Source organism: Protopterus annectens, chromosome 1.part1 (genome assembly GCF_019279795.1).
Source record: "Protopterus annectens isolate FY-2018-M chromosome 1.part1, PAN1.0, whole genome shotgun sequence".
Taxonomy (NCBI): Eukaryota; Metazoa; Chordata; order Ceratodontiformes; family Protopteridae; genus Protopterus; species Protopterus annectens.
The window spans coordinates 597291830-597316179 of NC_056726.1; the positions used below are offsets into that span (position 1 = coordinate 597291830).

Genomic DNA, 24350 nt, shown 5'->3' on the forward strand with positions numbered 1-24350 from the left:
AGGGAGTCTTGGGGGATGGATCCTTTTGGGAAACGGACATATGCATCAGCCACCTTCATCTTACATGTGCTGAATTACTTGCCACATGTAATCAGACTGCAGAGGTACCTGGTTAAAGAGGTCTCTGAGTCTGCCCCAGAGTCCCTGTTGGCAGAGTAGGTGTTTTCTTCTTTCCACATGGCCACCCTTACGTCCATCTCCAATATGTCCATGAAGCTCTTGTCACGTTCTACCAAGGGTGTCTCTAGGGCTGCAGGAACAAGTGTGACCATTAGGCAACATGCCTGGTTCCGACTTTGTGCCTTTTCGGAGTCCTTTAAGGCGTCTTTTATGAATGCCCCCTATGAGGGTTCCACCTTGTTAGGGGAAAACAGTTCATGACACCTTAATCCAGAGCGAGAAAGATGAGAAGACCTTGTCTGTCATCTGGATCTGTTTCTCGACCCCCACAACGATCCTTCTCTAGGTGGTTTTGGAAGTCTCAAGGTCTTCCCAACATGCTCAGGATTCACCTTCCCCCAGAGGCAGAGGGGCATACGATAGACACTGCCCTCATGGTAAAAGGGGTCCAAAAAATCAAGGGTATCGGGATTCCTTTTTGGACAGACCCTTCCAGCAACCCTGAGGGGTTGCCTGACAACTTGCCTCTGGAGGCAGTCGGGGGGGGGGGGGGGCAGGATTATCTCTGCACTCAACAGCCTGGGAGTCAATAACAAATGATCAGTGGATTCTGCAGATAATAGCCAGCGAATACTCGATCCCCTTTCTTCATCCCCCTATCCCTCCCAAACACCTCCCAGACATTCCACCTGTTCAACAGGAGCAGGCAGCCATAGAAATTTCCAGGCTGCTCGAAAAATGAGTCATCCTGCCATTCCCCCCAGACCAGTCTGGATCAGGGATTTATTCCGGGTTCTTTTTAGTGCCAAAGAAAACGGGCCATTCTGGATCTATCAACTCTGAATCTATCAACTCTGAATCTGTCTGTTGCAAAGACAGATTTCCGGGTGGTTGCCTTTCAATCCATTCTGCCTTCCTGCAGATAAATGACTGGATGTGCTCGATGGAACTCCAAGACGTGCTGTCCATATCAAGATGAACAGCCACTCTCGGAGGTTCCTCCACTTCTGCCTGGGAGCCAGTCATTTTTAGTTCAGACCACTCCCCTTTGGGCTCACCACCACCCCATGGGTGTTGACCAAAGTGATGGCAGTAGTGGCGGCTCACCTGCGGCTGCAGGGGTTTCAGGTCTTCCCTTACCTGGACAATTGGCTGTCTGCTCCCTCCAGGCATCGACTGACTCGCGTCAGGGATCATCATCTCCAGAAAGCTCAATACCTTGGTATAACCATAAATCTCAACAAATCTTAGCTGGCACCAATGCAGGTTCTTGATTTCATAGGGGCTTGGATAGATACTACCCAGGGCAAGGTATTTTTACCTCCGGACAGACTATTATCACTCTGACATCATGTGCATTACATCTTTCAAGCAACCCCCCCCCCCCCAAGTGGGTTCAGTTCTTCAGGCATTGGGATCCATGGCGACCATGGTCACTCTCATTCCAACTGCACGTCTTCGTATGAGAGTTCTTCAGTGGACCTTAGCCATTCAGTGGTCCTTACTAGACCTTCCCTTGTTGCATCCTGTTCGATTGTCATTTGTGTGCAGGTGCTCCCTTCTTTGGTGGCTTCAATCCCCAGACCTCCTTGAGAGTCGACCATTCGTTCTTTCCTCCCCCACTATCACTGTGACCACGGATGCCTCCCTGCTCAGGTGGGGGGGGGGGCATTGCATGGGAAGGACGGTCCAAGGCACATAATCCTGTCTGGAGACCAGTCTGCATGTCGGTGTCCTGGAAATGAGGGTGCTGCTTCTGACGTAAGCTGTACATGCCTGTCTTTTTCTGGGGACTATTGCCATACAGATGGGACAATGTCAGTAGTCTGGTACATCAACAAATGGGGTGACCAGTTCTTATCCCCTTTGTCACGAAGCCATGAGATTGTGTGAGTGGAAGATCTCCACCGGCCGTTTTCTGGTGGCAACACACGTTCTGGGGAGGTCCAACATACTAGCGGACAGGTTCAGCATGTCTTTTCTGATGCCTTACAAGTGGTTTCTGAATCCTTCAGTAGTGAAACTGATCTTTCTAAACTGGGGTCAGCCGTGCTGCGATCTCTTAACCTCTCCTTCCAACGTGACATGCAGTGAGTGTTTCGCTCTGAAACTGCTCTGGGGAGCCCCCCAGAGATGCTCTAATTAATGCTTGGCCCTCTGGTCTTTACTGTATGCTTATCCTCTGCTCCCTCTAATTCCTAAGTTCATTCAGAAAGCCGGATGGCTGGAGAGCTCAGTGATCCATATTGCCCCTTTCTTGCCTTGCCACGTTTGGTTCCCCACTCTGTGGTCTCATGTATAGTGTCCCCTTTGGACACTGGATCCAGTTCCGGATCTGATTACACATCCCTCAGGGATGCCTCATCCAGAATTAGTCATCCCGAAGCTCACGGCTTGGCTGCTCCAGTTCTCATAGTAGCTAAAACTCCCGGGTTGTCTTCCCCTGTTAAAAGGATTTTGGTAGTGGCTCACAAATCTACCAAGAAGGTTTATTCGAGTAAATGGAAAAGCTTCTTGATCTGGGCTCCTTGACATGACCTAGATCCTTTCACTGCACCGGTCTCGGCCATTTTGGATTTTTTGGCAGACATGTTTAATAATAGAGCTAGTTTCTCTACAGTTAAGGTGCAGCTGGCAGCGATTTCTAACTTTCACATTGGTGAAAATTTGGCGTCATTGGCTTCCTCTAAGCTTTGTAAGACCTTTTTGAAAGGTGCCTATTAGGAATCCAGTGTCCCCTTGGGATCTTACCTTTTTGTTGCAGACCTTGGTCTCTCCTCTGTTCGAGCCAGCAGCCACGGTTGATTTGCAGTTTCTGTCTTGGAAGGCAGCTGTTTTGGTAGTGATTAGTTCAGCCAAGAGAGTTTCAGAGATCCAAGCCTTATCTATCAAACCCCCCTTATATCGGTTTCCACAAGGATACAGTTTCTGTACGGATCACTCCATCCTTTCTACCAAAAGTGACATCTGAGTCCAATATTAACCAGGTCATTAATTTACCTGTTTTCTTCCCAAATTTCCAGAATAAAGGAGAGTACCAATTGCACTTGCTTGATGTTCATAGGCAACTGCGTTTTTATTTACATAGAACAAAATCTTTGAATAAGTTGGACCAACTCTGTGTCATTTTCTAAGCCCTTCTTGGGTAGGCCTGTTTCTAAAGTCACTATTGCTCGATGGACTGCTGAATCCATTTCGGTGACCTATCGAGCCAAAGGGTTATCTCCACCAGAACATGTATGGGCACATTCTACCAGGTCTGTTGCTACTTCTGCAGCCTTTTGGTCTAGGGTTTCATTAGATGATATTTGCTCTGTGGCTACCTGGGCTACATCTCACATGTCTATCTCCCATTATAAACTAGATCTCCTTTCCAGGGTCAGGGCATCCTTTGGCTCAGCTGTGTTCTGGAACATCCTTCCATGAGGACCACCCAGGGTTGATTGGTAGCTGGGGACTCTGTCCCTCAGGTTGAAGAGCAAATGAAAACGACGACTTCAGATAAATAAGTTATGTACTCACCATAACGTTCCATCTGAGTTGTTTCTTTTCATTTGTCTTCAACCATCCTTCCCTCCTTCCCCCTGCTTTGTGTGGGCTGTACAGCGGACCACAATGAAGAGTCATAGTCTCTCTATTCTGGCAAAAATGGTTCACTTCATAAGTTTTTCCTTGGCAGTGCCATTTTTGTAGGCATGTAGTGTACTTGGAGATGCTGCTATTTTACTGCAACAAACTCTGTGTGAAGGGAGGAGGGAGACAGGGGCATTATGAGTAGGGGAGGAGCTTTGACTTTGGATCCGATGCTGGAGTATGCAGCTGAAGTCGGATCTGTGCGGGATCCAAGTCCTTCAGGTTGAAGACAAATGAAAAGCAACAACTCAGATGGAATGTTATGGTGAGTACATTTTTTCATATAGTGAGTAATAAAAACTAATCTGTTTTGTAGAAAACTCTCTGGACTTTCTGCAGCCTAATTGTGTCTGTTCTAGAACAGACACAAAAACCTGAGCCATAGTCCATTAAAGGGGTTTTTAATTGTTTTATAAACTGCAGTCATGGCTAATTAATTTCTAGAAATAACCTTCCTCATCAAGATCCTTGCTACTTGATGTCTACTTAATATTTTAGTAACATGTTGGTGAAACGTAAGATTATTTATAAGAATTCCCAAGGCCTCATAGCTTGGGCTACTACGTACAATATTTGCATCCAAACTATAGTGGCACAGATTTTCCCCCAGGTTCTCTATAGCTTGCACAGTGTGCAAGATCAGTGCAGGAGCTCAAGCAGGCAATATGTCTGCCGTGTGATCCAGGAACAGCCTGCAAGGGTGTGCATGAGCGCTCCTGCACTAATCCTGCACGGACTATGCAAATCACAGGAGAAATCTATGCAAATGAGGTGATTTTGCAATCCAGGAAGCTTGCAACTGGCCGTGCAGGACTAGTGCTATCTGCAGAAATGTACTCTGTTAGTAACCGAGTACATTTCTGCAAAATCCAAAACGGAGCTGTGACAGCTCCAAATAAAGGCTGCATATCATGTAGTAAGCATGCCAGTGGCCAAGTATAAGGCCATTGGCATTGCAAACAATAAAGAAAATACAAACATCAACTTTTATTTTTTTTTTAGCCGATCATAGCTATTTAAGAGTAGGGCAGCGGTGTGCAAATGAGATCGGGGGAAAATAAAAAAAATGAACCTAAATTAAGCATTCTAAATAAAATCAGTATTCTGCCATGCAAGTCAGTGGCAGGCGGAAGACAACATGGCCAGTGAGTAGTGGTTGCTAAGGGGGGAGGCTCAGTGTGAGACATGTAACTATGCATTAGCAGGCAGTGCTATGCAAATGAGGGGAAAGATAGTGAATCCCAGTTTTCCCCGGCGTGAGTTGGGTCCCAACAGTGTAAGAGTAGGAATAGCTTGGTGCAAGCCTAGGCATTAGGTGACATCATTGGGGGGGTGTCAGGCATACTGTAAGCAGATTGGAGCCCTGTGGCTCAGGTTTGCTCCTAGCTTAGCACAGCTAAGCTAGGGTGTGTGTCTAAATCTGCCTAGCACTCCTTACAATGCCTAAGTGGGTGTGCATGCCGCGCAGTGGGTTTTAAAGGTGGAAAAATAAGTTAAACCAGGAAATAGCAGCAGTGTGCAAATTTGTGCACTCTGTTTGCACTGCGCGCCCCCGTGCTTAAACAGGAAGGCAGTGGGAAGGGAAAACAGCAGTAGGAAGGTAACCAAGGAGAACTAGCATAGCTGGCAAGTGAAATGTATCAGAATCAGCCAATTACACAGGCAGCAGACCAGCCCAGCCCAGAAACTACTATAAACAATGCAAACACCTTCCCCTCTGGTTTTCCCACACCCTACACCACCGGTGTAAACAAGCGGGGAACTTCTAACACTCACAACAGCAAAATGATAGGGGCTGCAATAGCTATAATACAACAAATTGTGGAAGAGTCTGAGGGTGGTGAGGATGTGAATGCTGTCGACCAACCCACAGTGAGGAGACGGAGAAGAGTGTACCAACCCAGGGTAACCTTCCAGGGGCTACATGAGCTGGAGATAGTGGAGCGCTATAGGGTGGACAGGGACCTCCTACAGCAAATTGTTGAGCTGTACCGGCCACGCCTGACACAGAACTAACAGAGGGGAACCCATCCCAGTGGATATCAAGGTATGTGTAGGCCTACGAATACTAGCTACAGGTACCTTCCAAAGGCAGACTGGGGGTATCATGGGTATTGCACAGGCATCAGCATCTAGTGTATTCCACCAGTTCCTGGGTGCCATGTCAGCACATGTCGGTGAGCACGTATATTTGCCCAACACCCGTGACGTGTTGGCCAGCAATATGTAACTGTTCCACCAAATAACAGAATACCCTGAGGTTGTAGGTGCTATAGATTGCACGCACATATGCATCAAAGCACCACTCGGTGAGCAGGGTAGGGTCTATATCAACAGCAAGGGCTTCCCCTCCAACTGCCAGGTTGTGCACGATGCCCAGGGCATAATAATGAATGTGTGTGCTGGCTGCCCTGGAAGCTATCTCAATTCCCACATCTGGCATCTGACACAGCTGTACCAGAGATTTGCCAGTGGGGACATCCCTGATGGTCAGGGCGGATGCTGGATACGCACTGGAGCCTTGGCTGATGACACCCATCAGAAATGCACACACACCCGCACAGTAACTCCATAATGAGGCACACGCACAGACCAGAATTATAGTAGAGCTTGTATTTGGGATGCTCAAGTCACGGTTCCGGTGCCTGAACACATCTGGTGGAGCCTTGCAGTACTCACCCAAATTGTCCTTGTATGTGCCATGCTACACAATATAATCCTGTGGAAACAGCTGCAGCAGGAACAGCACAGGGCAGGGCCACACAGCCCCCCACCATTGCCAAGGGCTGCACAGGCACAGAGTGACTTTGAGGAGGAACAACCTGAGCCTCCCCAGTAGGCAGAAGGAGGCGTGCCCAGTATGCCCTGGCCTTGGCAAAGAGGCAACACATAGCACATGCACTGACACAGGAGAGACCCAGGGAATAACACACCTCTCTGACTCTCACAGTAAAAGGGATGCCAAGCATTACAGTACCTGTGCTTAACCATGTGTAGGGAATGTACTATGTGCATCCAACATAGGCAGCCCTGCAGCACCACCCTCAATACTGGGACACCCGCAAGGTAAGTGACTCACACATGCCAGTCAGGGAGGGTTCACATACCCAACAACAGTCACAGCCAGCAGGACAGGTGTAGACAAACAAAGGCTGTGCTATGGCCTCTGAATGAGGTCTGTGGGTATCCTCCCCCCAACCCTACACAGACTACAGCAAGTCAGGCAGTGGAATGTCAGTTCTGAAGGGTAGGAAGTCAGAAACCAATATGTAGGTAAATAAAAGCTAAGATCTGTAGTACACTGGTATGCCTATAGTTAGTGTGATAGGTAATACTACAGAATGAAATGGAGTACCCGACATACCAGTACAGTCCTAGCAAATGTGTACGAGTGTCAGGTGTGCCCCCCAAATCCTACGGAGAAATGTAGTAACAGTCAGGTGTGCCCCCAATCCTACGGAGAAATGTAGAAATAGGTGTGCCCCCCCCATCCTACATAGAAATGTAGTAACAGGCAGGTGTGCCCCCCAATCCTGTATAGAAATGTAGTAGTAGTCAGGTGTGCCTCCCATCCTATGTAGTAATTTAACAGTCAGGTGTGCCTCCTCCCCCAAACCTGTGTAGAAATAGTCAGGTGTGCCCCCTCCATCCTACGTAGAAATGCAGTAAGTCAGGTGTGCCCCCCCAATCCTGTGTAGTAATGTAGAAATAGTCAGGTGTGCCCCCCCATCCTAAGCAGAAATGTAGTAACAGTCAATGCAAAATAATCGACGGATACCCTGCGGAGACAGCATGCTATCTGCAGGTGTACAACACAAAGGTCAGCACTGCAGTATTAACAACCTGGACTCGTTACACACATTCAATACAAACGGGCATACTGGCATGCTCACACACTTAGAGAAATGAAGGCAATGTCAGTCAACAACATACTGAAAGGTCATACTGGGCATGCTCACACACTTAAGCACATGAAGGCCATGTCTGCAAACACCAGTGGACCAGACATATTTGGCAGCCGCAGATGTTAGTGCAGACACTCCTCAGTATGCACCACTCCTGCTTTGCACGCACAGTGGATAGGAATACAGGCATATATGTAAGGAGAACACACTATAATAAGCCAAAGGTAGACATACATAGATGTGTGGAAGAGGGTGACTGTGGCAAGGAGACATGCAGGCCTGTCCCACCCAGCACACAGCCAAATGGCCACAACCACATGAGGGTCAGATGTCACTCACTGCAGATATTAGCCACCGGTATCTGTCAGCATTACAGACTATGTGGTGCATGTGCTAGCTGTGCAACATGACTGTATAAGGTAGTAGTCATCTAGCAGCTGTATACACGTATCTGTGAAATGTAGCCTAGTCTGTACCCGGATATGGCGTGTCAACCCCTAGATGAATGTGTTATGGCCCATACACACACACACACTGCCCTCCCATAGCCTTACAGTGACAAGCATGCTTAGGTCATCCACTGTGATATACACCTTTGGGACAGTTGTAGCCCAGTAATCTCTGGGGCGCATCCCATAACTGTGTACTGCTGTAGTGTGATAAACTAGTTAGGTAGGAGTTCTAATCCCAGACTTGGCAAGTGTGTGTGTGTGACTGTGTGTGGGATTTGTGTGTGTCTGTCTCACTCTGTGTAGAGATTCATGCTTTTTTTGGTAGTCACACTCCATACAATTCGAATGTCCTACTTTGGCAATCCTGCTGATGTCATCTAATGTGAAATACACCTTTGGGGAAGGAGTTCTCCAGTAATCCCCGTGGTGCATCCTATAACAGCTCCATGCTGTAGTGTGATATAAACCTCTGTTAGGATTTCTGTACACACACGTCAGTTGTGGATGTTTTGTGTGTGTGTCACTGTCTGTGTAGGGAGCAATGCATTTTAACGTAGCCACACTCACTACAATTCAAATGTCCTACTTTGGCAATCCTGCTGATGTCATCCAATGTGATGTGCACCTTTGGTGAAGGAGTACTCCAGTAATCTCTGTGGCACGTACTATAACTGCGTAGTGCTGTAAGTGTAATAAGCTAGTTAGGTAGGGGTTCTAATCCCAGATATTACTGTGTGTGTGTGTTTGTAACTTGTATCCTGTGTGGAGGTGGGTATGAGTGTGTGTGACACCTGGGCCAAATGTGGAGCGGGTTTTGCAAATTTCTTATGTGATGACCCTAGTATATATCACAATGTCCACCGTACAGGGATAACAGATATGAAATAGCGGAGAGGCTGGGGTGCAAATCCATACCCGTACATGTGACATCAAGACCAGGCAATCACAGTTTGCAACCCCAGTATTACCCAGAGCACACTCTCAAACCATGTCTCATAAACACACACACACACACACAAAATGTGGGTAGTACACTGCATATTGGCCACTGATAGTAACTATGGAGTGGGCTACAGAGGGCATGGCACCCTGTCCATCTGTTTATACACCTGCATCACTTACTGTTTATTGTGTGATATCCTTTAGCCCAGTCTGTCTTTACTATTGTACGATTTGAAGGGTTTGGCCTGGACAGCAACAGTTGTGGACCTTTCCAGACTGCTGTATTAGTATAACTGTTTCACAGTTGCATTACTCTGTTTTTATAAATCTGTAATAGTACACAAATAAAGGTATTCCATTTCTGCAAACCTGTGTGTGGTGTTTTATCCTATAACCTCTGTGGGTATGTATTGCAGGCAATGAATGTCATTTGTATGGGTGGCTCATCAGTTAGGGTGTTGACTGTAGGCATAGTGGCTATTCCATATTGTGTGCGCCTACTACACAAGTATCTTATTGTACATATCTCTGCTTGTGTATGTGTAGTCAACGTGTGTGTGTGTGCGTACGTATATATATATATATATATATATATATATATATATATATATATATATATATATATATATTATGTGTGTGTATATTTGTATCTGCATATTTGTGTCTGTGTATATGTATCCTGGAGATGTTGATAGTTTGCACATTTTACATTTCCTATGGGAGCCAGACTGTACTGCATGATAGGATACCAACACCAGCCTGACATCATACAGGTGGGATCTAGTACTGTTAACATCATGTGCTGATGTCGTTTCAGGACCTGGTAATGGGATCTGCAACACTTGGTAGTGTATTGCAGGGTGGAAGTGTTTGGCTGTGGGGGAGTGGGTATACCCATTCTTACAAGACGTATATTGTTTGGGGCCTCTCAACACCATTAACGGTGCATGTAGACATCCATGATTTAATTACTCTGCCATTGATATCTACACATGTATGTCCGTATATACCTATATGGATACATATATCTGCTTGCATACATATATATATATATATATATATATATATATATATATATATATATATATATATATATATATATATAGATATATATATATATATATATATATATATATATATATATATAAAACTGTGTCCGTATATACCTACATAGATGTATATCTGGTTACATATATGTAACTTGCTGTGTATATGTAGACATATATATGTGTTGATGTAGGCATTAACATGAATATATGTTCACACACACATATATATATATATATATATATATATATATATATATATATATATTTGTATGTGTGTATGTATATGTATATATATATATATATATATATATATATATATATATATATATATATATATATACATGGATAGATATGTTGTATCTGTTCAGATATTAATATATTTACACACACATCTAAATGTTGAACTACATTCTCTGTACTGTTTAATGACTAGGCTGGATGATATGTTTTTGAAATCATCAGGGTTATGTATATCTGGCATGGCTTAGTGGCAAATCACTTTGTCTACAGATTGCAGGGTCCTGGGTTTGAGCCTTGCAGAGGCTGTTTATTTTGTTGCTGAGCTGAAAAAGGGCCGTTGGATACAGAGTGATTAAGGCACTTTAAAGCAGTTCTAAGCGGGTTTGCACATGTTTGCGCAGAGGTAAACACTGCTAACTTCCGGTTACAATTTCTGATACTGCTCGCTTCTAAATTGCTTAACCAGTGTAGGCATTGCTTACCCCTGCGCAAACAGGCTTAGACCCGCTTACTGCTGCTTAAAAGTGCTTACCCCCACGCTAATTTCTTTAAAAGAAAAGAAAAAAGGGTTGATAGGAAAGTGGCGAAAAAGGAGCACAAAGAGGGAAAGACAGTAGGGAAAATAGCTAGGGATGTGCAGGAAGGGTGTAAGGAAGATCCATAGCTGCCCATTTCTTCTACAGCAACAGCTGTGCATATAAACTGAATTTGAAGGTAGATTTGGACACTCACTCAAACTCCTGGGAAAGGGGTGAGGACAACAATAATAAGTTGTGATGCCAATTAGACTGGATTACATGTGTCCAGTGGACACGTCTGAAATGAACAGCTATGTATGGGGCGAGATTTTTTTGTGGGAACAGATTGCCCTTTTTTTTTTCAGGTGAAAGTGGGATGTTGGGGAGGGGTGATAGGTATATTTGGGGAGGTAGGTTGGGTAGGTTAACAGACAAGACACACAAGACACATACAGGGGCGGTATACGACACGTGGGGGGGTAAACACCTTGATTAGGAGGGGTGTTGGGATATCGGAAGCCTGGTGATAGTGGTAACAGTGGGACTCAGGTCCCCACCCATGGGCAGTCACCACTGCACCTTCACAGCCCGAAGGTGGCTGTGCTGGGGGCTGAGCCGCAGAGCTACGCTGACTCTCTAATTGCGACACACAGCCCTCGAGCTGGCATGGCATCCCCTACAATGCCAGTGTGAACAGTACCAGTGCAGGTTATATTGTTCTGTATTCCTCAGCACAGTGTTCGTATCCAGCGTACCTGTTGGAGCAATGTTTGTTAGCACTACCTGACTGTTGCCACATAAAGTTCCGGATTACACATTAGTATTATGTGCATACATCTCACTCTCTTACTGTACACACTCTGGTCGCAGCTTGACAACATGGGAGTGTAGATAGGACATACTTGAAATATTACTCTCCTAACAGTTTTGGGGGTTGCTACAGTGACAGGTGTGTTCTCATGATGGTTGACAATCACTTGTATTCCCTGTTTGCTGGCTACACATCTGGGATCATCCCACAGACTTACCAGGGAGACAGGGGGACAGGCAGCAGATATGGGCACAATACTGGACATTCTGGCCTCATGTATAGTTGTGGGGTATGAATTTGTATGCAGTCTAATTCCACTCCCAGGATTCATATCATGGCTGTGTCTGCTACATCTTAAACACTGTCCATCACAGTTGTGTCTGCTGTATTGATATTGGTGCATATCTCCAGTCTTTCTGTCTTATTAATCCCCTGTGCTTATGTAGTCTTACCTTGTATAATAACACTCTTATACAGATTTCCTAGACAGCTATATGTTGTAGGACAGTGATGTGTAATACCTTATTATTGAGAGCAACTGCATATCATTCTTTTATTTATGTACACAGTGTTTGTATCTGACAGACCTGAGGGGAGGAATGTTTATTAGCACTACCTGAATGTTCCCACATACAGTACCAGATTCCACATTATCGTTGTGCACATACATGTCACTCTGTTCCTGTACACACTCTGACCACAGCTTAACAGGTTGGGGTGTAAATGGGACATACGTGGCTTCTTAGTCACTTAAGGTATTGGTGAGTTGCTAGTGTGCCAGGTTTGTTGTCATCGATGCATGTCAATCAGTTGTATTTCTGTTTGCTGCCTATACATCTGGGATCATCCCACTGATTTCCCAGGTAGACAGGTTGATAGGCAATAGATATGGACCACTTTAATAGACATTCTGGACATATCTGTTCAGTTGTGGGGTATGATTCTGTATGCAGACTACTACCACTGGCAGGATTCGAACTGTGGCTGTTTGTGCAAAATAAAAAAAAAATTCACATCTCAGTTGCATGTGCTGTTTGGTTTTTGTTGTCTGCATTTTCCCTGTTTACTGTCTGTGTCTCTCTCAGTTATACTAAATGGCCTCTGGGGATTGCACCTGTCATATACAGGCATTCCTACACATTCAATGTATGGTGCATGGTGTGGGTAAGAGTGCTTAATACAACAGTACTATTACATGATTGCAAATCTACATTACCATATGATACCAGAATATACACATCCAGTCCAGCAGTTAGACCCGTTTTTGTCAGGATATTGCACTTTTATTGACATACAAACAATATGAGACTCTTCCTGACATATTCTCTAGTGTATGCAGTACTTACCTTGAACAATACAGGTTTTATACTAGCATTTAATTTACTACTGCTTATATTTTTATTTCCTATGACGTAAATGCATGAGTATTACTGACATGCCTCTCGTCGCAACCTTGCCAGGCGGCTGATGTGGGCCTCCTGGTTTGCAGCCCGCTCAGTTGCAGCTGTGGGGGACATAAGAGGAATATTTAGCGATACCTATCCATGATATACCTGAGCTGGCAATTATTACACACATACTGGGGTGATACTTAACACACGTCTGGAAAATCCCCTGATGCTCTAGCCTCATGGAGCCACTCCTCCAAGAGGTTCCCCCTCCGCCACTTTTGGTCGGCATAGTGGTGCCTGACCAACTCACCAGTTTGGGGTATGCTAGTGGCACTGGTGAGGTTGCAGGCGAGACAGTCCCAGGCCTCCACCTTATATTGGGAGCCCTGGTACTAGCCCTGAAGCAGGTGCGGCACATGGTCTTTAACTAGGAGTCCTGCCATGACCTTGGACTCCTGGATGCTCCAGCGCTGTGCCCGGAAGCAAACTCCTTCTCCCCTTACTGCCATAATGCCTGCAAGGGGAAGCTACAACCAGTTATGAGATGTATTCCCACCTCTTGGGTTTAAGTAGGGCCGATTTCCTGAACTTTTCCGTGATTGGCCGGTTTTGAAAGAGGCTAAGCAATGGGCAAACCTGCTTACCAAAGGTTGTCATTGTTTAAAGGAGTATACCACTGGGCACAATGATTTGGCTGATCTTCACATTGCTCACATCTCTTAAGCTGGCCTGTGCAATGCTTAGCATTGCGTACATTAGACTTTCATTGTAATGTCTTTTTGGCATTGTGTTATTATTCATTACATCTATGCCTGGTATCCCTGATTTATGTGTACGTACACTCTGTGGGGTCCTTGTGTTTTACTGGGGACTCCAACACTGTATTACAATTACACCTGACTTCTGGGCTTACTGCTGTACTCCAGTTCACATATTTATGTTCTTTAGTGGATTATGGCACATATGACTGTATACTGATGCCTTTCACAGGTTCAGTTTGGTTATACTGTGGTGAGAACTTGTTTGCTACTACCTCATTCTTCTGTACTTCTGTGGTGGCTTGGTGGATAACTACTGGGCTATGGCGTAAAGGGCCCTGGGTTTGAGACCTGCATGGCTATTTCTTTTGTTGATGGGCAGAACAAGGGCCTTTGGATACAGAGTGATTAAGGCACTTTTGAACAGTTGTAAGCGGGTTTGGTGGCGGTAAGCATTGCTAACCTGCCGATCTGAAGTAGTTAACTTCATTTTATCTGCAACCTGTGGGTATTCGGATCCATATCGGGTCCGAGCCGGCAACATTTTTTTTTAGCATCTGCTCCAAGCTCCTCCCCTACCCATAATGCACTACCATCTCCTACCTTCCCTCAGATCTCATTTGCTGCGCCAGTAGTGAGCATCGTGGTCTCCTTCGCCCTTAGCTCAGGGATAGTAAGTTTATAAATACTTAGTCTTTAGTGTGTCTGAGTTAGTTTCCCTTCCTCCCCACTGGTATATCGCTTGTTCATCGGTTAGTTTAAAAAAAAAAGTTTTTTGTTGTAAAACTCTGTAGAGTAGTTGTTAGGCCTGCCCTTCCCCTGCGTGTGTTTTGTGTGCGGTGGTTTTGTAGGTAGTGGTGGTTGGTGCAGGACCATGGCTGATCGGCCAAAGTCAGTATTTAGAAAATGCACAGAGTGTGGCCATAAGTTCTCCCTGGCTGATGGTCTCACACTGTGTTATTTGTATGGGAGTGTCACATTTGTCGACACAATGTGCAGTCTGCACTGTGTTCAATCCTAGAGCCCTCAGGGATCGGAAGGCCAAATTGGTAGCTAAAAGCCTTCTCCCTGCATCTATGATGGAGTCTGCCACAGCCTCAGTACCTAGTACTCAGCCTCCCATCCAAACAGGGACTCAAACTCCCACTTCTTCTGGTGCTGGGTTAAGCAAGGAAAAAGTTACAGTCAGTGTAGCGGACAAAGATGACAGAGAAAGGCGGAAGGAGGATAGGGACAAGAAAAGGGATAGACCTCGCAAGAGATCCCCGGACAGGGAGCTCTTCCTTAGTTCCCCCCCCCTCTCTAAGTCCATGAGGCCAGTTTCTTCACGGCTCCAGTCTCCTCATTTTTCACTGGAGCCGCTGGAACCTTCGGATCCGAGGCCTTCCTCACCCTCACTGCGCAGACCAGCCAGGTCCAAGTCGGTGGCTTCTTCGCGATTGACTCGGAGCTTATCAGATTTAGACATGGACAGGATGATGCGGAGATTCATTCATACCCAAATACAGATGGGAGTCTTGCCAGGCCACTCTCCCTCTGGAGGGGGGGACCTCCATGTCTTTTTTCCGTCCCATCTCTCCTTCCCCGATCCGTACTTCGGCTTCAGGGCTCTTGGATCTGAGATTTTTCAGAGTTGATAGCTCGGCGCCGACAGTTCCCCCAACCACGAATCCAGTTGTTACCTTGAGCTCCTCGGATCTGACTAGTTCAGAGCTGAGTGACTCTCGGAGCCGCGGACAGGGAGTCAGACCCGAGGGAATAGATTCTTAGTCTCCTCCTCTTTTGGATCCAACCCGTTTCCTCGGACCTCAGGCTACCCTTGCTTCAGATCCGGGGAGGGCTTCTTCCTTGCTGGGTGCCAAGGAAGTACGCTCTCCTTCGGCCTTCGAAGTGGTGGAGAGGGTTATCTCTCAGGGATTGAGACCCCAGCCCATCCCCTCGGATTCCACCCAGACACCTCTGGATTTTGCGACTCCCTTCATCCTGTCTCAAGGACAAGCCCCATGCCAGAGGATCCCCAGGTTATTCCCCCTGAGGGAACCCCCTGCGGCTCATGAGTCCTCTTCAGAGAGTCCCACTGAAGAGGGTCACCGTAAGCGCAAGTGCAAAAGGAGGCACTTGGACTCCCCCGAGTCCCTCATTTTGGACACTGACTTAGATGAAGGAGAAGGTTTACTCCAGGTCACCTCCTGAAGACGTCTCCTTCTGAGAAATCATGGAGATCCTCCGTCAGAGAAGAGGTTGGTCAACCCCAAAACTTTCTGGGGATGAGTCAGTGTTTCTGAAGGCTTGGTGGACCTTATCACCACGCAGGCATGGAAGGAGCCCATCACCAAATGCCCCAACAAGATTTTATCTCCCCCACTGATAGACAACCTTGGTCAAAAGGAGCCTCAGTTGATGCTATGTTGGTTGCAGCAGCCACCAAGAAGGGACTAGCACAGGAGAGTTCCTCAATCCACCCTCCAGACAAAGAGTCCAGGTCGGTGGATAGGTTTGCGAAGCGCGTTTATTCCTCAGCGACCTTTTCAATCCATGCGCTGAACTATTTACCACATGTGATCCGGCTTCAGCGAGACCTTGCATCTGAATTTGCTGAGTCGCCCCCAGAGTCCTTATCACCGGAGGACAAACAGTTGTTCTCTGCGAAAGTGTCTACTCTGAAGTCAGTCTCAAACACGTCTATGCGGCTCCTTTCCCATGCCATGGAAGGAGCAGCTAGGGCGGCCGGGACAGGCATAGCCATGAGGCCTCATGCCTGACTCAGGTTGTCAGTTCGTGGACCCTTTCAAGGTGTCATTTATTAATGCTCCCTACGACAGTTCTTCCCTTTTTGGGAAGACAGTACGTTCATAGGTTGGTACTAGGCTATCAGCCGTAGGGGCCTATACAAGCCTAGCCATAACAATTCCCTGGCTATTTCTTCCCACACAATTTACTTCCCTAGACCCCTGTCTAGCAGGGCGACTGACGTGATCCCCGGGGTGAATTTACTTTCTCCTATCCAATCGTCAAGGCTCCTTTTGAAGAGGGCCAAAGAGGCACTCTGCTTGACATGTATGGGCAATCTATTCCACTTGTCCACAGCGAAAAAGACTGGAAGACTTTGTCTACCATCGGGATCTGCTTCTCTACCCCTCAGCGGTCCTTCTCTAGGAAACAAAGAGGGCAAAAGAAGGTGTGGTTCAGAAAAATCTCAGTTTTCCCGGGATTCTCATGACAACTATTCCACCAGAGGCAGAGGGGGACAGGATCGACATCGACCCAGAGGTAGAGGGGGTCCCAGAAATTTTGGGTCTAGGGATGCTTTTTCTGATACACCCGATCAGCAGCCCTGAGGTGTTGCCCAGCTGTCCTACTCTGGAGGCTATCTGGGGAGATTGTCCTTAGAACGCATTGGCATGCGAGTCCTTTACGACAGATCGCTGGGTGTTAGATTATATCCAGAGGTTACACTATCCCATTTGTGGCCCCTCCAAATGTTCCAAAACACCTCCCGGATGTTCCACCCACTCACAGGGAGGCCGCAGCTCTAGAGGTTTCAAAGCTGCTTCTGAAACGAGCCATCGAACAGGTCCCCCCCCCGATCAGTCCGGATCAGGCATCTATTCAAGGTTCTTTTTAGTGCCAAAAAAGACGGGGGACCTCAGGCCCATTCTAGACCTGTCAACTTTGAACCTGTCTGTAGCCAAACAGAAATTCCGCATGGTCACCCTACAGTCCATTCTACCTCATCTCCAAGAGTGCGACTGGATGTGCTCATTAGACCTCCAGGATGCTTACTACTACATCAAGATCCACAGAAGCTCCAGGAGGTTTCTGCGCTTCCGGCTGGGAGCTAGTCACTTTCAGTTCAGAGCCCTTCCCTTCGGTCTCACCACAGTCCCCAGGGTGTTCACCAAGGTAATGGCAGTTGTAGCGGCTCACCTGAGGCTTCAGGGTATTCAGGTATTTCCTTACCTGGACGACTGGCTCTTTGCTGCGCCCAACAAGCATCTGCTTTGTCTGGCCCGAGACTACTTTATTTGGTTGGCAGATCTATTGGGGATCACAGTCATTGTTCAAAACTCCCAGTTGCAACCAGTACAAGTTTTAGACTTCATTGGGGCATGGCTAAACACCTTGCAGATGAAAGTATTCTTAACTCCAGATAAGATCTTACACCTCAGGTGCCACATAGCTAAAATAGTGAACTTCATGTCTCCAAAGGGGAGCGAGGCTCTCCGGGCACTGGGCTCCATGGCTGCCTCCATATTGATTCTCCCTTGTGCGCGCCTTCATATGCGGGTTCTTCAGTGGACTCTGGCAGTTCAATGGTCTTGGCTAGACTTGCCCATGGAATTTCCAATCAGGATCAGTCACGTCTGCAGGACGTCTCTTCTTTGGTGGTTAAATTCACTGGAGATTATAGGATGACGCCCCTTAGCGTCATCTCCACTCCAAGCCGCAGTGACCACGGACACCTCCCAACTCGGGTGGGGGGGACAATGTTCGGGAAGGACAGTCCAAGGCATGTGGTCCCAGTCAGAGACCAAGTTGCATATAAATGTTCTAGAGATAATGGCAGTGCTTTTAGTGTTGGAAGCCTTTCACACTGTCTTTCCTCTCGGATTGATTGCAATTCAGTCAGACAACATGTTGGTTGTCTGGTATATCAACAAGCAGGGGGGAACCAGATCGTATCCCATATGTCGCGAGGCCATGAGAGTGTGGGAGTGGGCGATCTCCACTGGTCGGTTTCTGATAGCAACGCACATCCCGGGGTGCTCCAACATTTTAGTGGACAGATTGAGTCGGGCTATTCTGATGCCTTACGAGTGGTCTCTGAAACAGTCAGTAGCGGAGGAGATATTCCTTGCATGGGGTCAGCCTTGCTGGGATCTCTTCGCATCTCCTTCCAACGCGAAGTGCAGTGAGTTCTTCACTCTGATTCCATCACCAGGGGAAGCCCCCAGAGACGCTCTAGTCCATGCTTGCCCCCCTCCCCCCCCGGGCTTCTGTATGCTTACCCACCATTGACGCTCATTCCGAAGTTTCTTCAGAATACTTGTCGACTGCGGTGCAAAGTTATCTTCATTGTCCCATTCTGGCCTCATCAGGTTTGGTTCCCATTCCTTTGGTATCATCTCTTAGCTCCTCCTTGCGTTCTGGATCCATGCTCTGATCTAATCTCCTATCCTTCGGGTGTCCACCTGCCCGACCTGGGCAGCCTCACGCTAACAGCTTGGTTACTCCAGTTCCATTGATCGCCAGGACCTCCCGGTCTTTCATCCCTGGTAAAATCCATATTGGTGGCTTCTCTTAAAGATTCCACTAGGAAACTTTATTGCAGTAAATGGAAGCGTTTTTCCATTTGGGCCTCACAGAGAAACCTAGATCCCTTTACAGCCCCTGTTCCAGCGGTGGTGGATTTCTTGTCTGGCATTTTTCAACAAGGAGCTAGTTCCTCCACAGTGAAAGTACAATTGGCAGCCATTTCAAATTTTCATGTTGATGAAGACAACATTGCCTTAGCCTCTTCTAGGCTGTGTAAGGCTTTTCTTAAAGGCACTTTTCTGTTGCGCCCTCCTGTCAAGGATTCAGTGCCCCCTTGGGACCTTACTTTTGTCCTACAGGCATTGGTGGCTCCTTCATTCGAACCTGCAGCATCGGTGGATTTAAAATTTTTATCCTGGAAGACAGCTTTCCTAGTCGCCATTACATCTGCTAGGAGGATTTCTGAGTTTCAAGCTCCGTCTGCCGTGCCTCCTTATTTGGCCTTCCATAAGGATAGAGTCTCTCTCCGTACTAATCCTTCTTTCTTACCTAAAGTGGCATCCGAAGCAAACATAAACCAGTACATTAATCTGCCTATTTTCTTTCCTAATTTCCAAAACAAGGGTGAATACAAACTTCATTTGTTAGATGTTCATAGACAACTTTGCTTCTATCTTCATAGAACAAAGTCATTCTGCAAGTCTGACCAGTTGTTCGTTTCCTTTTCCAAATCCTTTTTGGGAAAAGCTATTTCTAAGGTTTCTTTTGCCAGATGGATCACTCTCTGCATTTCGCATGTCTACAAAGCAAAAGGATGATCTCCTCCTGGTATTGCTAAAGCTCACTCTACCAGGTCCATGGTGACTTCTGCTGCTTTTTGGTCTAGGGTTCCTTTGGATGACATTTGTGCAGCAGTGACCTGGGCCAATTCACATACAGTCATTTCCCATTACAAATTGGACTTGATTTTTAGAGGTAGAGCATCCTGTGGCTCTGCGGTGCTCAGGAATATCCTTAAGGGCCTCCCAAGATTGGAGTAGCTGGGGACAGGTTGCAGATAAAATGAAGTTAACTACTTCAGATAAAGAAGTTATGTACTCACCATAACGTTCCATCTGAGTAGTTATACTTCATTTTCCTGCAACCTTCCCTCCCTCCGTCCCCTGGACCTTGTCCTGTCTATGTACAGGTTTGGTTCATTGGGCTGAGTTGCTTATGTATTTAGTTGCAGCAAACTCGATCTGAGGGAAGGTAGGAGATAGTAGTTCATTATGGGTAGGAGGAGGAGCTCAGAGCTTGGAGCAGATGCTAGAAAAAAGTTGTCGGCTCGGTCCGATATGGATCCGAATACCCACAGGTTGCAGAAAAATGAAGTATAACTACTCAGATGGAACGTTATGGTGAGTACATAAATTTTTTTTTTACATTTGCTTACAGAGAGTTAGCTTTAGAATTGCTTAGCCAGTGTAGGCATTGCTTACCGCCACACAAACGGGCTTAAGGCCGCTTGTGCTTAAACCTGTTTTCTAGTGCCTTATTCATTATGACACTGACACCTCACATGTACTCCAGTTCATAATTATATGTTATTTAGGTTATGCAACAAAAATATTGGTCATAATGTGCTTTGCCATGTAAAATGGAATGTGCTGCAGTGGGACTCGAACCGGGAATTCCTGCTCATATGGTGAATGCTCTGCCCACTATACTATTGCTATGCTGCTTCGTTTGCATACATCTTCCTTGTTATCCTCTTCAGCCTTTTAAGCTGCTTTAACCGTAGCGATGGGCACACCCGCGCACCTACGGTTAGATGTAATCTGAGTTTAAAAGAAAAAGGGTTTCTTCAATTTATTTATACATTCTTTTGCTGTCACACACGAGGGGGAATGTTGGTGGGGATATGCAGTCACCTGTGAGCGGTCTCACTCTTTGCATACTCCTTTCTGCTGTTCTACATTGTGGGGGCGTGTTTATTCTGAGTGCTCTGTTCTCAGACACGCCCCCTGCACTCTTACAACGCCCAGTGTAAGCCTAGGAACTCTGGCAGTGCGCCTCATTAATATGCATGGCGTGCTGCCGTCTTGCTCCTAAATGGTCGCTTCTGTGCAGGACTAAGCTAGTCCTGCATGGAAGATTAGTAAATCCGGGGGTTTGTTTCCCGTATGAACCAAATTACATTTTGATACGTTAAGACCAGCTAATAACAGACTGTAAATATTTCTGGTTTTCATATTGATCCAATACAGAGTTGACCATCCCAGTGACCTTTATATTGTCTTCATAGTTCTCCATCCAGCACTGTTAATTAGCTGGGAAGGTAGATGTAAACATATGAAAAAGTATGGGATCGATCCTTGAGGTACTCCCATTACCATTTCAACAGTGCATTAATAATGTTATCATGTGTGGAACTTTATCAAAATCCGTGGTTAGATCTAAATATATTACATCAACATTCATGTCCATATTCAAGGCCTTGACTACTTCTGAATAAGCATTTGTATGTTACAGTGCATATCTCAATATTAAGCATGGTTGTTATGAACTTTTTGAGTGTTAACAGCACATATCTCAGCATTAAAGGCAGATTTTACATAGTTTCCATTCAGACTTTAGAAGTATGTAATTTTTGCTAACACCTAAGGAACATAGATGAAAGCCCTGATGACCATCCGATGCTTGCTTCAGATTCCTCGGCAGCAACTCCATTGGAGGCCAGTGTGGATCAAACTTCTTGCACATCCTAGGAGGCTTTTCAAGCAGCTCTGCCTGATACTGAGGGGGAAACTCGGTTGATAATGTCTGAGTGATTGAGAGGGATTCTTCAGATTTTAGTGAGGCAGGAGATTCCTACAACTATTATAAAGTCGCATTAGATTCTGACCCACCAAGGGTGTTTCCAGTGGGCATCCCGCAGAAAAAGAAATGGAAGACAAAGCATGTTTCCCCCTGTTGCGAAGGGTCCCCAGTATGAATGGCAGGATTTCACTCTGGGTTTATTTAATGCTTTGATGACCTTGAAGCCACCTCAAGGGGTCTCTTTCCTTCTCCCCTGGTGTTTCAGTCCAGTGAAGAGGCTTAGGGAACTGGATTTCTCAGATGAGGATCTGGTGTCTGAATTCCTAGCCTATTCTTCCCAAATTTCTTAAGTCCAGACTTCCCTTTGGAAGAGCTTTCCTTTGGGGATACCATTGCCCATATGATAGACTGCTTTAAGTAAGATTTTTAAAAAAACAAAAAACACCACATAGAATGCCACAAAGTTTTATTTTAAACAAGTTTAAGTGATTTCATTCTAAAACATGTAGAACTTCTTCAGCCGTTTTGTGGAAGTTGTCTTTGGTTAAGTGGGATTGTTCTCTGGTCTCTGATAGTCAAAACAGGTACTGTGTGCTCCCTACAGATGGAATCTCTCAAAACATCTGCTGTTTCTCCTGTTCTGGCTGCCCTTTTGGATACCTTTTCTGCAGCTTTCGTAGCAGCTGGCTCTCAGCCTCCTGCACCAAAACAGCCAGATCAGTTCTACAAGGTGCCTGAGCAGTGCAAATTTCTTTAGAAATGCCCTTATGCTGATCCTTCTGTATTGTGTCTTTTCTGACAAGCCACTCAAGTTGTTGCCCTCTCCCAAGCTGCTTTCTTCTTATAAGGATAGTTGAACCATGGAACAGTTAGGCAAGAAAGTTTACACTGCTGCCACTTTGTCATTCACGACCATTAACTGCCAGACTCGCATGACCGGGATATGTTTTGGCTCTTCTTTCTTAGGTTTCCAAGGAGGTTTCTAACTTTTCTGAGACTGAGGAGAAGGCTGCTGCACTTCGTAAGTTGCTCGCCATTCTATCAAATGCAGCCATGATACAGCTGATGCCTCTTCCAGGGCTGCTGCCTTTGGCTTTGTCATGAGGAATTATTCTTAGCTTCATCTATAGGCTTTGCTTGATGTCATCAAGGCCAAACTTTTGGATGCTCCTTTGGATAACAAAAGTCTTTTTGGATCTGCTGCTGCTGGACTTTTCAAGTCTCTCCAGGGTAAGGGCAAGGCCTTACAGGAGCTGAATCATATTTTTGTTTCTCCTATTCCTAAGTTTCAGAAGAACTGTTCTTCCAAGTCTGTCTTTGTTTGTAAACAATCTCGGCCTCCTCCTAAGGCTAAGCAGGGTTCTAGGTGTGTTCATCCTGCTAAGTGTACTCAGACTCCTTCCCCCCAGAAACCTTGCCTTCATGATAAGCCTGGTTCTATGTGATGTTTGTTTGCCCCTCCTATCTGCCAGGTTCCCTTGTCTCTCCACCTCTCACTGTCCCTTCTAAATTGGCTACACATCTTCTCAGATTCTTGTGTTCTATCCATTAACCATCAGGGATATTTCATGCTTCAGAAGTCCCTTCCTCCCTTTTCAGGTATTTCTCAACCTCCTTGGGAACAGGTTTCACATTTCCCAGAGATTCTTCAGTCTGTTTTGGATCAGGGCACTCCACCATTCAGGCTGTGCTTCCCATCCAGGCGGGGAAGGGTTTTATTCCAGAATGCTTTTGGCTCCACAAAAGAAGGATAAATGGAGATCAATTCTGGATCTTTCCCTGCTCAACACTTTTCTCAAGATCCCTTCCTTTCTGATGTTATCCCTTCAGACATTGTTTCCTTTCTTACTTCCTCAGACCTTTCTGGTGTCTCTGGACCTCAAGGATGCATACCTTTACATCCATATCCATCCTGTTTTCAGGAGGTTTTTACATTTCTGTGTCTCTTCCTTGCATTTTCAGTTCTCTGCTTTGCCCTTTGGCCTCTCTGCTGTCCCAAGGCTATTCACCAAATGCCTCTCTCCTCCCATTGCCTTTTGCGGGCTTCAAGCTATTAGGATTTGTCTCTATCTAGGTGATGATCTTCTTGTTTCACTGTTGCAGTCATCACACATGGGTTTTCCTGCCAGGAGTAGCCCTCAGTCAGCCCGAATGCCAGAGACTTAGTATTTATGTGTCAGTTGCTGTCACTCCAGGACTGATGTCAGGTCGTCACTGGTATAAAATCAGGCAGCCGACACCATTACATCAGTCTTTCTTGCCGAGGAGCCAGAAGCAGAAGCAGTTCACATGAGTGCCGGTCGGCCGCTACCTGAGTTTCATTTCCAAATTGAAGTTGAAGTCTTCTAAAGCTAAGTACCCCGTTGGGGATCCTTTTTTCTTGCTCTAACCGATGTCAGAAAAAGTTAACAATTTTCTCGCCTGTGGAAAGCAAATACCACACCGAGACTTCCATTCTTCCTGTCACATGTAT

At 46.1% G+C, this 24350-nt stretch overlaps 1 protein-coding gene across 1 annotated transcript in view; it reads left to right on the forward strand.

Moving 5' to 3' along the window:
• Window positions 1-24350, forward strand: part of SIPA1L2 (signal induced proliferation associated 1 like 2) — a 2064602-nt gene that overhangs the window by 660637 nt on the left and 1379615 nt on the right. Inside the window, exon 6 of the mRNA XM_044087172.1 lies at window positions 22844-22898. Coding sequence (XP_043943107.1) covers window positions 22844-22898 — 55 coding nt within the window. The remainder of the gene's footprint in view (window positions 1-22843; window positions 22899-24350) is intronic.